The sequence below is a fragment of the Salvelinus alpinus genome, chromosome 7, assembly GCF_045679555.1.
Source record: "Salvelinus alpinus chromosome 7, SLU_Salpinus.1, whole genome shotgun sequence".
NCBI classification, from domain to species: domain Eukaryota; kingdom Metazoa; phylum Chordata; class Actinopteri; order Salmoniformes; family Salmonidae; genus Salvelinus; species Salvelinus alpinus.
Genome location: NC_092092.1, coordinates 39,245,549 through 39,264,300, shown reverse-complemented (window position 1 = coordinate 39,264,300; position 18,752 = coordinate 39,245,549). Strand labels below are relative to the sequence as shown.

The following is an 18,752-nucleotide window of genomic DNA, read 5'->3' as shown; positions in this document are numbered from 1 at the left end:
ATGGCGTTGTGTGGGTGAGTGGTTTGCTGATGTCAACGTTGTGAACACATTGCGCCATGGTGGCGATGGGGTTATGGTATGGGTAGGCAGGCAGGCATAAGCTACAGACAACGAGCACAATTGCATTTTATCAATGGAAATTTGAATGCACAGAGATACCGTGATGAGATCCTGAGGCCCATTGTTGTGCCATTCATCCGCCGCCATCACCTCATGCTTCAGCATGATAATGCACGGCCCCATGTTGCAAGGATCTGTACACAATTTCTGTTAGCTGAAAATGTCCCAGTTCTTCCATGGCAGACATGTCACCCATTGAGCACGTTTGGAATGCTGTGGATCGACGTGTACGACAGCTTGTTCCAGTTCCCAACAATATCCAGCAACTTCACACAGCCATTGAAGATAAGTGGGACAACATTCCACAGGCAACAAATCAACAGCCTGATCAACTCTCTGCGAAGGAGACGTGTCACGCTGTATGAGGCAAATGGTGGTCACACCAGACACAGACTTGGTTTTCTGATCCACGCCCCTACATTTTTTTGTGACCAACAGATGCATATTGGCATTCCCAGTCATGTGAAATCCATAGATTAGGACTTTATTTATTTCAATTGACAGATTTCCTTAAATGAACTGTAACTCAGTAAAATCTTTGAAGTTGATGCATTTATATTTTTAATCAGTATATTTGTGACTTTAATTACATTTGTGAGTTGCCCCACATATTTGTGAGTTGCATTTTATGGATCAGTTTGTGCATATTAATGACACAGCATCAAGATTAGGAGATCTTCAGTTCTCTTAAAAATATAATAAAAACAAATATATCACATACTTACTGTTAGAAATGCATCCATTTGGTATCCTGGCTTCCTTTCCTCTTCTTTGTTTCCTAGCACTCTTTTCATTCTATCCTTTCCTAACTCTCTTTCCTCCCATCTTAGCATCCTTTCCTCATTTCCTGGCTCACTTTCCTTCTCTAGCCTTTTACCATTCTCCCTTTCCCTCTTATTCTATAATTTCCTAGCTTCCCCCCATTTCCTTTCCTTGTTTCCTTTCCTGGCCCCATTTATTTTCCGCCTTTCATATATTCCTTTCCTCCTTTGCTAGGAAAGGGAGTTAGGAAAAGAGGAAATGAAATGGTGCTGGGAAAGGAAACAAGGAAAGGGAGCTAGGAAAGCTAAGGAGGGGAGGAAAGGAAGGAAAGGGAGAAAGGAAATAGGCTAAGAAAGGAGAAAAGGGAACTAGTAAAGGAGGCGAGGAAAGGGTGCTAGGGAAGGAAAGGGAGCAAGGAAAGGAGGAAAGAAAGCTAGGATTATTATTTATTTATTTTTAAGATAATTGAAGATCTCCAAATCTGGATGCCAGATCATTAATCTGCACAAATTGACCGTAAAACACAACTCACAAATGTAAAGAGAGACACAAATGCGTAAAACGCTGGTCACAAATGTAATCAATCCGTGGAGTCACAAATGTTTTCACATTCACAAAAACATATTTAACCACTGTCGTGTTCGCAAAGCTAGAAATATGTTTCGTAAAATGAGCTGCGTTAATATAAATATAATTGTCTTGCTAATCACCACATTCAATGTCATTGTATTATTACATTATAAATGGTCCTAACAAGCCATTCAGATAGATATGCGGAAAAGTCACAGTCAAGGGTTGTACCATCTTTTATAATAACCTGAACTCAATTATACATCTAGGCCTACATATATGTAATTTGCCTTGGGATTCTCCAGTCTTTCAGTAGTCATGTCTTTATTGAACCTACATGTGTGACGTTTTAAACCCTTTTAACACGAGTTATGTTATGCAAGCCCAACAAGGCTACCATAGACGTACCATAGATCCACCACTCAGATGAATGGTAACTCTCTGAAAGGGGTTTCCACCCGTTTTGAAAGAGGGAGAGAGGAGCGCTGGAATCTCTAGTTCTAGTTAACCTGTCAAAGATGTGTACCAGCTAATCACTCCAAGGAAATAAAATAGATAAAATAAGACGACATCCCACTTTTCAAACTTTGACAATCAGAGGGATGGGAACAGAGAAGAAAAAAAATGCCTCCATTTTTTATTTATTTTTTTACTCGTCTTCTCCTTGGTGGTTGACAGATGTCATTTAAAACTGCAGAAATACTTTTAATAGTTAAAGGGAGGGAGGGGCGGAGGATGTTGGTGGGAGAGAGTGAGGTGGAGAGGAGGGAGAGAGAGAAGGGGGTTGGCGGGTGTCTGGGTGTGCAGTGTGACGGTGGTGTGCCGATGCGCGCCGTGCGGGGAGAGAGAAGGGAGTCAGCTCGGCTTAATGAGCCCCTATGGATCGGCGGAGATGGAGGGGACGTATTGACATGCAACGCTTAAGCTAATACGTCCTAGACCATGGCTGTGCCTGTGTGCCTCGGAGCACAAGGAAGCCGGGGATACTGACAGAGTAGCTCACTCCCCCGTTCTTCAAAGAGCTCAAGTGATTAGTATGTTATCATTACCATTCGAAACGTGATTTTCCTATTCCCTCTCGGCAAAGGTGACACGTCTCGGGGAGACGGCCAGCAGACTCGCTGCGGTGAAAAGCCACTTCAAAGCATTTCCCTGAATTTCTCTCTCCCGCTATCTCTCTCTCTCTCTCCCTCGTTCTGTCTACTTTTCGGTGGGGGGTTATTCGGGGATGTGCTGGTGGTAGCGGTTGTGGGGTGGGAGGGGGGTCATTAGAATAATGCGCCCAGCCAGGTTTGACGCTGACGTAACCTGAAGGAAGGGGTGAGAGTGCAGCCCAGCCGGCACAGATCCAGCAACGACACCGCATCACCGGTCATATAACGACTTCAGCCAGAGATATAAACCAACCAACAGGAAAGTAACCAAAAGTATGTGGACACCTGCTAGTCGAACATCTCATTCCAAAATCACAGGCATTAATATGGCGTGGGTCCCACCTTCGCTGCTATAAGGGAAGGCTTTCCACTAGATGTTGGAACACTACTGCAGGGACTTGCTTCCATTCAGCCACAAGAGCATTTGTGAGGTCTGGCACTGATGTTAGGCCCGGCTCGGTGTTCCAATTTGATGGGGTTGAGGTCAAGGCTCCGTGCAGGCCAGTCAAGTTCTTCCACACCTATCTCAACAAACGATTTCTGTATGGACTTCGCTTTTTGCACGGGGGCATTGTCATGCTGAAACAGGAAAGGGTCTTCCCCAAACTGTTGCCACAAAGTTGGAAGGACAGAATCGTCTAGAATGTCACTGAATGCTGTAGCATTAAGACTTCGCTTCACTGAGCCTCCCGAGTGGCGCACTGCATCCCAGTGCTAGAGGCGTTACTACAGACCCGGGTTAATTCCCGGGCTGTGCCACAACTGGCTGTGGCCGGGAGTCCCATAGGACGGCGCCCAATTGGCCCAGCATCGTCCAGGTTAGGGGAGGGTTTGGCCGGTGAGGCTTTACTTGGCTCATCGCGCTCTAGTGACTCCTTGTGGCAGGCTGGGGGCCTGCCACAAGGAGTCCATACACAAACGATTTCTGTATGGACTTCGCTTTTTGCACGGGGGCATTGTCATGCTGAAACAGGAAAGGGTCTTCCCCAAACTGTTGCCACAAAGTTGGAAGGACAGAATCGTCTAGAATGTCACTGAATGCTGTAGCATTAAGACTTCGCAGGCTGACTCCGGTCACCAGTTGAGCGGTGTTTACTCCAACACATTGGTGTGGCTGGCTTCCGGGTTTGGCTGGCAGGTGTTAAGGAGCGTGGTTAGGTGGGTCATGTTTCAGAGGACAAATGACTCCACCTTCGCCTCTCCTGAGCCTGTTGGGGAGTTGCAGCGATGAGACAAGATCGGAAATTGTGGAGAAAAATGGGGGTATAATACAAACAAAAAAATCCCTTTACTGGAACGAAGAGGCCTAGCCTGAACCATGAAAAACAGCCCCAGACCATTATTCCACCACCAGACTTTACAGTTGACACTACGCATTTGGCAGGTACTGTAGCGTTCTTATTGCATCCGCCAAACCCAGAATTGTCCGTCGGACTGCCAGATGTGAAGCATCACTCCAGAGAACGTGTTTCCACTGCTCCAGAGTCCAATGGCAGCGAGATTTACACCACTCCAGCCGACACTTGGCATTGCGCATGGTGATCTTAGGCTTGTGTGTGGCTGCTCGGCTATGGACACCCATTTCATGAAGCTCCTGACGAACAGTTCTTGTGCTGACGTTGCTTCCAGAGGCAGTTTGGAACTCGGTAGTGAGTGTTGCAACAGAGGACAGACGATTGTTACATGCTACGCACATCAGCACTGGCGGTCCCATTCTGTGAGCTTGTTTTTCTTACCACTTGGCAGTTGAGCCGTTGTTGCATCGAGACATTTCCACTTACATTTACATTACATTTAAGTCATTTAGCAGACGCTCTTATCCAGAGCGACTTACAAATTGGTGCATTCACCTTATGATATCCAGTGGAACAACCACTTTACAATAGTGCATCTAACTCTTTTAAGGGGGGGGGGTTAGAAGGATTACTTTATCCTATCCTAGGTATTCCTTAAAGAGGTGGGGTTTCAGGTGTCTCCGGAAGGTGGTGATTGACTCCGCTGACCTGGCGTCGTGAGGGAGTTTGTTCCACCATTGGGGTGCCAGAGCAGCGAACAGTTTTGACTGGGCTGAGCGGGAACTGTACTTCCTCAGAGGTAGGGAGGCGAGCAGGCCAGAGGTGGATGAACGCAGTGCCCTTGTTTGGGTGTAGGGCCTGATCAGAGCCTGAAGGTACGGAGGTGCCGTTCCCCTCACAGCTCCGTAGGCAAGCACCATGGTCTTGTAGCGGATGCGAGCTTCAACTGGAAGCCAGTGGAGAGAGCGGAGGAGCGGGGTGACGTGAAAGTAACACTTCACAGTAACAGCACTTACAGTTGACCCGGGGCAGCTCTAGCCGGTCAGAAATGTGACGAACTGACTTGTTGGAAAGGTGGCATCCTATGACGGTGCCACGTTGAAAGCCACTGAGCTTTTCAGTAAGGCCATTCTACTGCCAATGTTTGTCCTTGGAGATTGCATGGCTCTGTGCTCGATGTTATACACCTGTCAGCAACGGGTGTGGCTGAAATAGCCAAATCTACTAATTTGAAGGGGTGTCCACATACTTTTGTATATATAGCGAACTAGGCGGAAAACTAGGGTGGTCCGCGTACACAAAACAGGTTTCAAATGCATTTATAGGTATGAGTACTAAACCAGTCCCAAATCCATAACCTAATACCTACATTAGAAAACAACATAAACCATTTTATTGTATCTGTACAACCATCTCTCTACTTATGCAATGGGACAAGAGGACGGACTAAGGGCAGAATTTCTCCCTTCAGAAATGTGATTTTGTGCATTTCCCTAAGCCACCCAGTCAGTGTCAGAATCTTCCCTGCTACTCATTTAAACAAAGTGCCAAGTTGCTGGCCACTCCTGGTGAGCTACAACAGACAATATCAAGCCTTTACCCCTGTGGCTTTGACAGAGGAGCCGAGTCACCAAGACATCACAAGAATAAACACACAAACACGAGCACTCATACACGCAGACACACATAGGGATGCATATACACAGACGCATACACATTGACCTATAAATAAATACCTTCCATATACCGTGCCTCCTGAAGAAATAATGGCCTGTTATCGAAATAATTTTTCTTCTCATGCAGCTAAACATCAAGTGATTTAAAAACAGTCCATGATAAATATTGTGCGTCTGCGAGTGCATTGGTGCGCGCCCCTTCCCCATTTCCGCGTATGCCTTTTTATCTGACACCTACATTTGAAACAAAGACCTTCTTAGGAACTATAAAAATTGGATTTGTTTTTGTTGTCCCCTCCCCCCCCCCGTTGGAGAACCGCACTTCAGTTGTAAGTTATTAACAGACAGCCCCAGAACAATGCAGCCGCAGCTCAAAATATGTCTTCCTTCCATTTTCTGCTGCCTTTTATTAAATATCAAACACCAGTGGTTACTATCACCATTTTCCAAAGTTCAGATGATTCCTTATTATTTCAATAAGGGGGGAGAGTCGAAGTGAATACTGATGACAGCTGTGATTCAGACTGACTGTGTGATCTTCTCCGCGGTTTGTTTGGGACTTGTAAGACGAGGAATTACAAGTGTCAAACAGCTGTGAATATGGGTGCTAAATATTTAAACATGTTTTCCAGCTGAGGAAAAAGTATAGTTTTTAAAAGGGGGCTTAAGTGTGTATAAGCTGCGCCAGCCTTTGATTCAAAAGCAGGAAGAACGGGAGGAAAAAGGAGTAGACAGAAGGGTTGTGATGGTGAAGAGGGCGCGAATCAAACCAAATTAAATAGCAGTGCGTTCCAAAGGGGAAAAGCAGGTGAGGTAACGAAAGGTGTCTCCTGACCTGGGGCAACTGGGAAAAGCACTGTGTGGAAAAGCACTGTGTCAAGGTGGAGGGAAGGGGAAACAAAAGCAAATGAAAGAAGTCTGGAGAGAACAGTAGTGAGGGTTCTAAATTATGAATGGACGTGAATGGAGGCTTTGATAGAAATGGTATGAAATACAACAAAAACATTCACAAATGCTAAGAATCCTGCATATACACATTCACAGACGCCCTTAAAACACAAGCACACACAAGCTCAGACAACAGCCTCTCCCTCAATGATAGTAAGACAAAGGAGCTGATCGTGGACTACAGGAAACGGAGTTCCGGGCACGACCCCATTCACATTGATGGGACTGTAGTGGAGCGGGTTGAGAACTTCAAGTTCCCCTGTGTCCACATCACTAAGGGTCTATTGTGGTCCGCACACACCAACACAGTCGTGAAGAGGGCATGACAACACCTCTTCCCCCTCAGGAGGCTGAAAAGATTCGGCATGGGGCCCTCAGATCCTCAAAAAGTTCTACAGCTGCACCATTGAGAGCATCTTAACTTGCTGCATCACCGCTTGGTATGGCAACTGCTTGGCATCAGACCGCAAGGCACTACAGAGGGTAGTGCATATGGCCCAGTAAATCACTGGGGGCGAGCTCCCTGGCCATCCAGGACCTCTTGGGGCGGCAGCGTAGCATAGTGGTTAGAGCGTTGGACTAGTAACCAAAAGGTTGCAAGTTCAAATCCCTGAGCTGACAAGGTACAAATCTGCTGTTCTGCCCCTGAACAAAGCAGTTAACCCACTGTTCCTAGGCCATCATTGAAAATAAGAATTTGTTCTTAACTGACTTGCCTAGTAAAAAAAAAAAGAATACCAGGCGGTGTCAGAGGAAGGCCCCTAAAGATTGTCAAAGACTCCAAGTTATAGATTGTTCCCTGCAACCACATGGAAAGCAGTACCAATGCAGCAAGTCTGGAACCAACAGGACCCTGAAGAGCTTTTACCCCCCCAAGCCATAAGACTAAATACTTAGTTCAGTAGTTAACCAAATAGCTACCCGGACAACCAGCACAGACCCTTTTTGCACTATATATATTTTTTGCTTTCACATAAGCTGCCGCTACTGTTTATCATCTATACAATTGCCTAGTCACTTTGTTCCTAGTTATTTGTACATATCTGTATCTACCTCAATTACCTCGTACCCCTGCACATCGACTCAGTACTGGTAACCTGTGTATATAGCCCAGATTTTGTTACTCATTGTGTATTTCTTATTACTTTTATTATTACATGTTATTACTTTTCTACTTTTTCTAAATGTTCTCTCTCTGCATTGTTGGGAAGGACCAGTAAGTAAGCATTTCACTGTTAGTCTACACCAGTTGTTTACCAAGCATGTGACAAATACATTTGATTTGACAGATGAAATGCAAATATCATGTTGCCTAAAGCGATGCTCCAAAATATTTGCTTCAGCATGGCCAATTCATCTTCATAAGTATATTTTTGTTTATCGCAACAATGGATAGCAACAGATATTCCTGTGGACAATTAGGAATGTGTCTTGTTCTTGTTCCTGAATGAGAATTGAAAAGAGGAATCTGGTCAGCTAATAGAATGAGTGATGATCATTTAACTCGAGCAAGTTCACACAGACCTACACTGAGTGTACAAAACATGAAAAACACCTGCTCTTTTAAGGAATGATTTGTTAACCTTGAGACAATCGAGACAGGGATTGTGTATTTGAACTATTCAGAGGGTGAATGGGGAAGACAAAATATTCGTCTTTGAGCGGGGTGTGGTAGTGGGTGCCAAGCGCACAGGTTTGTGTGTCAAGAACTGCAACGCTGTAGTTTTTTTCTCTCACAGTCAACAGTTTCCTGTGTGTATCAAGAATGGTCCACCACCCAAAAGGACATCCAGACAACTTCACACAACCGTGGGGAAGCTTTGGGGTCAACATCGGCCAGCATCCCTGTGGAACGCTTGACACGTTGTAGAGTCCACGCCCCGACGAATTGAGGCTGTTCTGAGGACAAAAGGGGGTGCAGCTCAATATTAGGAAGGTGTTCCTAATGTTTTGTACACTCAGTGTATATCGCTAATAAACCTACAGCAGAAGAAACAACTGCCGTTTGCGGTCTGTTTGAATATAAATGGTGAATGCAATGTTTGAGCGTACAAAACTGAACTCCAATCAGGTTATATAATACATCTCATGTCAGCCCATGTGGTCTTTCACCAGCTATCAAGCAGCCCATGGCCACCAACCATGCTCACACCCAGCCAGTGTTCATTTGGGTTCAAACCAAAAGGGACAATTCAATCGCCTCTACTGTCAGTCTCATCATATAAAACTAAGTACTCTGCCTATTCAACGGTATCCTATAAGAAACGTATTGAACGGCGGAGTAGCAATGGTGGGGGGGGGGGGGGTGGCATCAAGGGGTCCTGCTGACGGTGCTAGATTGTTGAGCGAGGATTGCAGATAGGAGATCCTCTCTATGATCACATTACAGTGACAAAGCTTCCACAAAACCATATTACAAAGTCAAAGATATGTACTGTACAGGCCAACATAAACACAAAAGCTGGATGATAGAAAACTCTGAGGCAAGATCATTTTGAGCCTTCAAAGACATTTCAACAAATCAAAATCAAACCAAATTGTATTCGTCACATGCTCTGTCAACAACAGTGAAATCCTTACTTACAGGACCCTCCCACCAAAACAGAGAGAAAAATAGAAAAATAACTAAATAATTTCAGCATCCGAACACCAACAGTGCACCTGCAATTTGATGAATGAACGATACATCAGTTACAAAACACCTACAGTATCAAATCAAGTTTATTTTATATAGCCCTTCGTACATCAGCTAATATCTCGAAGTGCTGTACAGAAACCCAGCCTAAAACCCCAAACAGCAAGCAATGCAGGTGTAGAAGCAGTACCAGTCAAAAGTTAGGACACACCTACTCATTCAAGGGTTTTTCATTATTTTTTACTATTTTCAACATTGTAGAATAATAGTGAAGACATCAAAACGATGAAATAACACATATGGAATCATGTAGAAACCAAAACAATGACTTAAAACTTCACTAGGGTAGGGGGCAGCATTCGGAATTTTGGATGAAAAGCGTGCCCAAATTAAACTGCCTGCTACTCAGGCCCAGAAGATAGGATATGCATATAATTAGTAGATTTGGATAGAAAACACTCTAACGTTTGCAAAACCGTTAAAATAATGTCTGTGAGTATAACAGAACTGATATGGCAGGCAAAAAGCCGAGGAAAATCCAACCAGGAAGTACTATTATTTTGAAAGGCTGTTTTTCCATTGAAAGCCTATCCACCATACAAAGACTTAGGACCCAGTTCACAAGCTCTGTGGCTTCCTCTATATGTGGCCAGTCTTTAAGCATTGTTTCAGGCTTTTACTATGAAAAATGAGGGATATACAGCACTTTCAATCAGTGGCCAGTGGAAATTTCCATTCATCAGCCATGCGCCTGATCGGGAACGCGCCTTTCTTGTTTCTCCTTTCCTATTGACGAAGCTTTTGTCCGGTTGAAATATTATTGATTATTTATGACAAAAACAACCGAAGGATTGATTTTAAACATCGTTTGGCATGTTTCTACTAACTTTTATTGTACTTTTTTTGGACTTTTCGTCTGGACTTAGTGCACGCGCTTTAAGCATTCGGATTACTGAACAAATCGCGTGAACAAAAAGGAGGTTTTTGGTCATAGAGGGACATTACCAAACAAAACAAACATTTATTGTCTAACATGGAGACCTGAGACTACCAGATGAAGATCATCAAAGGTAAGTGATTCATTTTAATGCTATTTCTGACTTTTGTGACACTCTCCTTGGCTGGAAAATGGCTGTATGGGTTTCTGTGGCTAGGTGCTGACCTAACATAATACCAAAGTGTGCTTTCTCCGTAAAGCCTTTTTGAAATCTGACACAGCGGTTGCATTAAGGAGAAGTTTATCTTTATTCGTATGTTTAACACTTGTATCGTTTACCAATGTTTATGATGAGTATTTCTGTAATTTCATGTGGCTCTCTGCACTTTCACCGGATGTTTTTCTGAGACAATGCATTTCTGACCATAACGCGCCAATGTAAACTGAGATTTTTGGATATAAATATGAACATACATGTATTGTGTAACATAAAGTCCTATGAGTGCCATCTGATGAAGATCATCAAAGGTTAGTGATTAATTTTCTCTATTTCTACTTTTTGTGACTCCTCTCTTTGGCTTGAAAAATGGCTGTATGGTTTTCTGTGACTAGGTGCTGACCTAACATAATCGCATGGTGTGCTTTCGCAGTAAAGCCTTTTTGAAATCAGACACTGTGGTTGGATTTACAAGAAGTTTATCTTTAAAATGGTGGATAATACTTGTCTGTTTGAGGAATTTTAATTATGGGATTTCTGTTGTTTTGAATTTGGTGCCCTGCAATTTCACTGGCTGTTGTCGAGGTGGGAAGCTAGCGTCCCACTTATACCAGAGAGGTTAAAGAAATCAAAATATATTTTAAATTCTTCAAAGTAGCCACCCTTTGCTTTGATGACAGCTTTGCACACTATTGGCATTCTCTCAACCAGCTTCTCCTGGAATGCTTTTCCAAAAGTTAAGGAGTTCCCACATATGCTGAGCACTTGTTGGCTGCTTTTCCTTCACTCTGCAGTCCAACTGATCCCAAACCATCTCAATTGGGTTGAGGTAGGGTGATTGTGGAGGCCAGGTCATCTGATGCAGCACTCCATCACTCTCCTTCTTGGTCAAATAGCCCTTACACAGCCTGAAGGTGTGTTGGGTCATTGTCCAGTTGAAAAACAAATGATAGTCCCACTAAGCGCAAACCAGATGGGATGGCATGTCGCTGCAGAATGCTGTGGTAGCCATAATGGTTAAGTATGCCTTGAATTCTAAATAAATCACCAACAGGGTCACTAGCAATGCACCCCCACGGTGGGAACCACAAATGCGGAGATCATCCATTCACCTACTCTGCATCTCAGTTTACCTTTGTTGTACCACAATTATAGAATATGCTATTTGTTTATACAAAATGCATAATAGGCCTATATAAAGCACTTATGATAGCTTGGTTCTCGTAACTAAACGTTTTTTTTGGTACCCGTTTCTCCTACGGACCTGTAAGTTTCACTAATGCACAATCATTGCGAGCTATCGCAAACATGACAGTTTCTCAGAGATGCACAATAAGCGATTGGAACCAAAAAAAAAAAATGTTGACTCATCAGACCAAAGGACAGATTTCCACTTGTCCCAAGCAAGTCTCTTCTTCTTATTGGTGTCTTTCAGATGTAGTTTCTCTACAGCAATTCGACCATGAAGGTCTGATTCACGCAGTCTCCTCTGTATAGTTGATGTTGAGATGTGTCTGTTACTTGAACTCTGTGCAGCATTTATTTGGTCTGCAATTTCTGAGGCTGGTAACTCTAATGAACATATCCTCTGCAGCAGAGTCAACTCTGGGTCTTCCTTTCCTGTGGCGGTCCTCATGAGAGTCAGTTCCATAGCGCTTGATGGTTTTGCGACTGCACTTGAAGAAACTTTCAAAGTTCTTGAATTTTCCGTAATGACTGACCATCATGTCTTTAAGTAATGATTGACTGTCATTTCTCTTTGCTTATTTTAGCTGTTCTTGCCATAATATGGACTTGGTCTTTTACCAAATAGGGCTATCTTCTGTATACCACCCATACCTTGTCACAACACAACTGATTGTCTCAAACGCATTAAGAAGGAAAGATATTCCACAAATTAACAAGGCACCCCTGTTAATTGAAATGCATTCCAGGTGACTACCTCATGAAGCTGGTTGAGAGAATGCCAATAGTATGCAAAGCAGTCATCAAGGAAAAGGGTGGCTACTTTGAAGAATCTCAAATATAAACTCAGCAAAAAAAGAAACGTCCCTTTTTCAGGACCCTGTCTTTCAAAGATAATTCGTAAAAATCCAAATAACTTCACAGATCTTCATTGTAAAGGGTTTAAACACTGTTTACCATGCGTGTTCAATGAACCATAAACAATTAATGAACCTGTGGAACGGTCGTTAAGACACCAACAGCATACAGACGGTAGGCAATTAAGGTCACAGTTATGAAAACTTAGGACACTAAAGAGGCCTTTCTACTGACTCTGAAAAACACCAAAAGAAAGATGCCCAGGGTCCCTGTTCATCTGCGTGAACGTGCCTTAGGCATGATGCAAGGAGGCATGAGGATTGCAGATGTGGCCAGGGAAATAAATTGCAATGTCCATATTGTGAGACGCCTAAGACAGCGCTACAGGGAGACAGAACGGACAGCTGATCGTCCTCGCAGTGGCAGACCACGTGTAACAACACCTGCACAGGATTGGTACATCCGAACATCATACCTGCGGGACAGGTACAGGATGGCAACAACAACTGCCCGAGTTACACCAGGAACGCACAATCCCTCCATCAGTGCTCAGACTGTCCTCAATAGGCTGAGAGAGGCTGGACTGAGGCCTTGTAGGCCTGTTGTAAGGCATGTCCTCACCAGACATCACCGGCAACAACGTTGCCTATGGGCACAAACCCACCGTCGCTGGACCAGACAGGACTGGCAAAAAGTGCTCTTCACTGACGAGTCGCGGTTTTGTCTCACCAGGGGTGATGGTCGGATTCGCGTTTATCGTCGAAGGAATGAGCGTTACACCGAGGACTGTACTCTGGAGCGGGATCGATTTGGAGGTGGAGGGTCCGTCATCATCTGGGGCGGTGTGTCACAGCATCATCGGACTGAGCTTGTTGTCATTGCAGGCAATCTCAACGCTGTGCGTTACAGGGAAGACATCCTCCTCCCTCATGTGGTACCCTTCCTGCAGGCTCATCCTGACATGACCCTCCAGCATGACACTGCCACCAGCCATACTGCTCGTTCTGTGCGTAATTTCCTGCATGACAGGAATGTCAGTGTTCTGCCATGGCCAGCGAAGAGCCCGGCTCTCAATCCCATTGAGCACGTCTGGGACCTGTTGGATCGGAGGGTGAGGGCTAGGGCCATTCCCCCCAGAAATGTCTGGGAACTTGCAGGTGCCTTGGTGGAAGAGTGGGGTAACATCTCACAGCAATAACTGGCAAATCTGGTGCAGTCCATGAGGAGGAGATGCACTGCAGTACTTAATGCAGCAGGTGGCCACACCAGATACCGACTGTTACTTTTGATTTTGACCCCCCCCTTTGTTCAGGGACACAATATTCCATTTCTGTTAGTCACATGTCTTTGGAACTTGTTCAGTTTATTTCTCAGTTGTTGAATCTTGTTATTTTCATACAAATATTTACACATGTTAAGTTGCTGAAAATAAACGCAGTTGACAGTGAGAGGACGTAAAAAAAAAAATCCTGCGTTTATTTCAATTTGTTTAACACTTTTTTGGTTACTACATGTGTAAATACTACAAATTTTTCATGTGGCATGTTGTATAAATTGTGAAAGGCTCACCTTTCACCGGTACAGCGTACCCCCACTCTTTGTTTTACAGGAGGTGATGTGGTCAGTTATCAGCAGGGGTGAAAGTAAGGCGGAATCCACTAATTTGGCATGATATTGAGCAACCATGATTGCTGAGCATAAAGATGTTGATGGTATAGTGGGTGGTTTTTCTCAGGGTTGCCACCTGTAGCACTGTCCTGAAGTGTACTTTATGCCAGCCTTTTCCCCATGTTAGTTTTTCTGAAAGCACACTCTTTTCAAAACAATCTTCCTTTTCAGATTTTTACAGAAAATGGCTTGAATTCATCCCCCTAAAGACTCATAAGAGCCTCACCAATAGCCTTGGCCTTATGGCTGCAGAGATGAGTGCACAGAAATTCAGACGGAAAGGAATCTAAAAACAGGAAAGGCAGAGAGGCACTTACCTCTTCACGTAACTTTATCAACTGCCACGTGAAAGCAAAGAGAGAGAGAGAGAGAAATAGAGGGAGGAAGTGAGAGAAAGATAAAAAGAAAAGACATGGCAGGAAGCAGATCAGTCATGTGACTGGGTACCGAATTAACCTTGACGATTTATCAGTTTGCATGTTTAGCATTTAGAAATCACAGACAAACACATTAAACGACGCTAAACACGAGACTCATGCAGACTTTTTTGAACAAACAAAGATCAAGTTCTCTCGCTGTCACATGAGACAAAGAGAGGGAATGGATTGCTCGACTCGCGGTGTCTAAACTAGCACCATCAAGGAAGTCACATCACAACACTTGATGTGTCAAAAAGGGAGAAGAAAATAGATCCCACTCTGTACAGTAGGAAAATACAGTTTGGGTTACAGTATGCATAGAAGCTTGATAGAGGGAATATCTCTATTTTATATGTCCCGGTGCAAAATAGCAAAAAAAGACATGCCTTTTTTTTTATTCTAGATTGTGAAATGTAGAGCCAATCCATTGTTTCCAATGTGTCCATCATTGGTGACACATTGTCAATATTTCATGTTCCTTATGTATTGCAATACAGATGCCTGCTGTGTATACATAAAGGCAGAGCCTATTATTAGGACAACTGGGAGTCAATGAATCTTTGCATTAGTTATTGTTGATGAAAAGAGAGTGTCAAATTCAAGCAGAGTAAATAGAAAACATCCCCATGTCCTACTGTTGTTACCTTATCTTTAATAGAGACACAGACATTGGAGGAGAGCAACGATTCAATTCGAGCTTAATCAAGCTTAAATCACTATTAAAAAAGGATGCTTCTGCCACAACCTGTTCTTTATGTAGGGGAAAGACATGGAGAACACAACATCATTTAGTACAGAAGGGGAAGGACAGGTTTCTTAATTTGTCATCAGTTTCAGGTGATTTTTTTAAATCTTCATTTCTTGAGCGAGATTAAAAGGTTAGCAGATCTGAAGGGAGGCTCAGGGCCACTATTACTCTCCTCTAATCTCACTTTGTATGTGGTGGTCATTTTGAATTTTGCTAGTTTGAAATCATTTGCTATCAGAAAAGAGGCAGGAGGACTTGGATCATAAATTATACAACGGGATTGTCGAGAAGAAAGAAGAGGCTCGGTGGTGGGATTGATGTTAAACTATTGGTTGTCGTGGCCACGGTCGTCAGGAACGACAGGCTAGGCTCCTCCACGCTTAAGCGTTTTCTGAAAGGTGCCCGCGCCGAAGAGTTAAAGACGCAGCCACCCGGTCGGTAAAAATGTATGAGCAATTGAAGCACAATTATGTCGGTGTAACTGTAATGTTAAATTCTACTCTGATGGATGTCTATTAGGATTTGAGAGAGCGAGAGAAAATATACACAGCCATATCTGGAGTGGCTCCATCAGTATTATTGTCTCTGTTCAATAATAACAATATATATAAATATATATCTATATTTTTTTATAGCTAATATATGGCTATATACAATAGTAGACAACTATTCTTTAAAAAAGTATATTTATTTTAAATATACAGAATATCACAGTTCTTACCACCTTAATTCAAAGTAAAATGTCCAATTGTTGTTTAAATACTTGTATGTACTTTATTCAGCGTTCCCCAATTAAATTAGGAAAGGATTTCCAATAACAAATATATCATAATGTAATATTGTAATTCTGTAAACAGAGTTTAAAAAAGGAAAACACGATGGAAGGGCAAATCTGAAGAAAATGTCCAAAAAGTCGGAGAATTAATGCATTCCAGCCCGCTATCAAGCCATATAGTATCTCAGATGCGTGATAGAATGACAGAAAAGGAGTTGAAGAAAATATGCAAAAGTAAAACAGCTTAATGTTTGTCTGCTGAGAGCTTCATTTTAGTGAGCCACTGGCCTTGAGGAACTTGGCAGCGACAGGCTAACAAATGGAGAGAAAAAACATTGCAAAGAAATACGATTTTCTTCACTTCGCTGAGAGCTTCATTTTAGTGAGCCACTGGCCTTGAGGAACTTGGCAGCGACAGGCTAACAAATGGAGAGAAAAAACATTGCAAAGAAATACGATTTTCTTCACTCTTTCTTTCGGTGAGAAAAATGGGCCACTTTGCTGACAGGAAACTGTCCTTTATTTCAAAGGTCACAGCCCCCTGCGTTGAACGCATTATTGAGGAGGCCGAAGTTTAAAAATACGACACATATGTGGCTATTTAGGGTTTGAACAGGCCAGCCAGAGCTGCCGATCACTCGCCGCAGCCCTTCCCTCCAATTCAATGAGAACCAAACAAAACTTGTTCCATCTTATTTGTGCTGCTTGGCCGATTGTAAGTCCTCGTGGAGGATTTGCTGAAACTATATATGAGGGGTTTTGTGCTTGGCATTCGCTTTTTTTCCATCAATCTTTACCATTCTTTTCAAACGTAACCCACCAACGCTAGCTTTGCTTGAGAGAAATAAAGTGTTAAACACAGAAAATGTTATAATTACGGCTCCACGAGCGCCTTTCCCTGTGTTTTTGTAATGCCAGCCAGTATTCAAAATTGCACTGCTGCAATTTTTCTGTTATGATAATCAGCAGATTTTTCAAACAAAGATTTTTTTATTCAATACGGAATTCGATACAAGTGGTAATCTGCTTCCTTTGTAGCCTGTAAAATCTGGTCCATGCCGGCTCAAACCAGCACAATCTCTTGTGGCCAAGCCTTCTGCTGTGACTGAAATCGAAACTATTCCGTAGAGTGTTCGTGTGTGGTAGGGTGTGTGTGTGTGAGTTGCATGCCGAGTGAGAAAGGGGAGGAAAAAAAGTGCAACGGTAGACTACCACGTTATTAAAAAAAAAATAGTGATAGCGCCATTTCAGTCTCTGTCCGCATACAGATAACGAATAAATGCCCAACTCTATTAAATCGTTCTTTAGCCATTATCGCAGGGCCAACACTCCATTTTCAGAACTCCCCAATTTACTTAGCTATAAATCCTTGCCATGTAACGAATAGATTTGTGACTGGTAATGATCCGTTTAGCCAGAGCTATATGAAATGATCCTGAACTCTTTCAGATCGTCAGGAATTAAATTGACCGACTTGCCCAAGCTCCCCCATCTTTCCCATCCTCTCTATCGCTCCTGTCTTGTTCGATCAAAAAAAAAAAAAAATGACGTTCCGAGCACTCCACTCACAGCAAGACCAAGTGTTATCTCCAGAAGTTTTAAAAATGGAAATGAGGTAAATATGGCACCATGGTAAATAGAAAAATGTGCGTGTGTGTGTGTGTGTGAGACAACGTCTGTTTTACAATGTACAAACATTAGAATCTTGATATTGACTCAACTTATAGTACAAATGTTATGCTTTGAGCATTCAAGATTCTGAAGCAACTACCTAAGGAATAGGTAAACACCAAACCACAGGTCTATGGTTACTGAGCAATACAATGGTTTAAAGATGCCATAAGTTTGTTCTAGATCTATAAATCCCCATTTATTTTTTGAATAACTGTTGTATTTTGTATTTAGTTTTTTATTTGCTTATACACGTTTCCTAAATGTGTCTTACTAAATGTGGACTTTCTTCTCTGGTTCAGGGACAATTTGCCTCCCCGTGCTTTCCATTCGTCCTTGAGGGTTATTAAATCACTTGAGAAAATACAAGGTTTTGTCCGAACCATGGAGGATATTGACTTTGTGGCTGAATGACAAAACATAGACAAGTGTATTATAATTAAACTACAACAACAACATTCCTTGACATGTTAGCTCTCTACAAAAAAACTATGGGATTACTTGAAGGCTGGACAAATGAATTATCTTAAAATGTACTTCAAGAAACATTCACCCAAAGATTTAATAGTAGGGAGGTGATATCATTTCAAATAATGATATCATCGTTCAACAAAGCAGCATAACAGACTAAAAACAACTTAAAATGCATGCATCTTAATATTGTCCTTCTAGATGAGCTCATCGGGGTGGTTCCATTGTTTAAACAAATTATTATCCTATGAAAAATATTCTTAGGTCTATGAATAATTATTTCAATAATGGGGTTCATCATCAATTGTTTTTAATGAAAGGGAAATATATATATATTTGAAATGTGGGTCATAATTCTTTTTTTTCTTTTCCCTTTGACAAGATTTTGATAGGAACCATCACCGTCTTGAATGTGACAGTTCTGGCAGCAAATCCACTTCCAACTTCTGTATAAAATGTCAGAGTCACTTCTGTGTCTCACTAATTTGCAGGGAATATGCATATCCATTACACATCTCGGCTAGCGATACATATGTTTGCAAGATGTGCAGTGCATGGGTCATCATTGAAATGGTAATAAGGAAGCTATCAAAAAAAGAAAAGAAAAAAGGAGACAACTTTATTTAGCTCTGCTCAACTGCAG

The 18,752-nt window shown here is 42.6% G+C and overlaps 1 protein-coding gene and 1 long non-coding RNA gene across 6 annotated transcripts in view; one reads left to right on the top strand and one right to left on the bottom strand.

The window, feature by feature from the left end:
* LOC139580992 (uncharacterized) overlaps nucleotides 1-18,752 on the top strand; it is a 587,892-nt gene that overhangs the window by 303,966 nt on the left and 265,174 nt on the right. The gene's annotated exons all lie outside the window — the stretch shown is intronic.
* The window catches only part of LOC139580985 (vesicle transport through interaction with t-SNAREs homolog 1A-like), a 170,193-nt gene that overhangs the window by 111,239 nt on the left and 40,202 nt on the right, over nucleotides 1-18,752 (bottom strand). For 2 of the 5 annotated variants that reach the window (XM_071410217.1, XM_071410215.1), the window contains exon 5: nucleotides 14,343-14,363. The exons of the other annotated variants lie outside the window; for them this stretch is intronic. In XM_071410217.1, coding sequence (XP_071266318.1) covers nucleotides 14,343-14,363 — 21 coding nt within the window. The remainder of the gene's footprint in view (nucleotides 1-14,342; nucleotides 14,364-18,752) is intronic. 5 annotated transcript variants of the gene reach the window in all.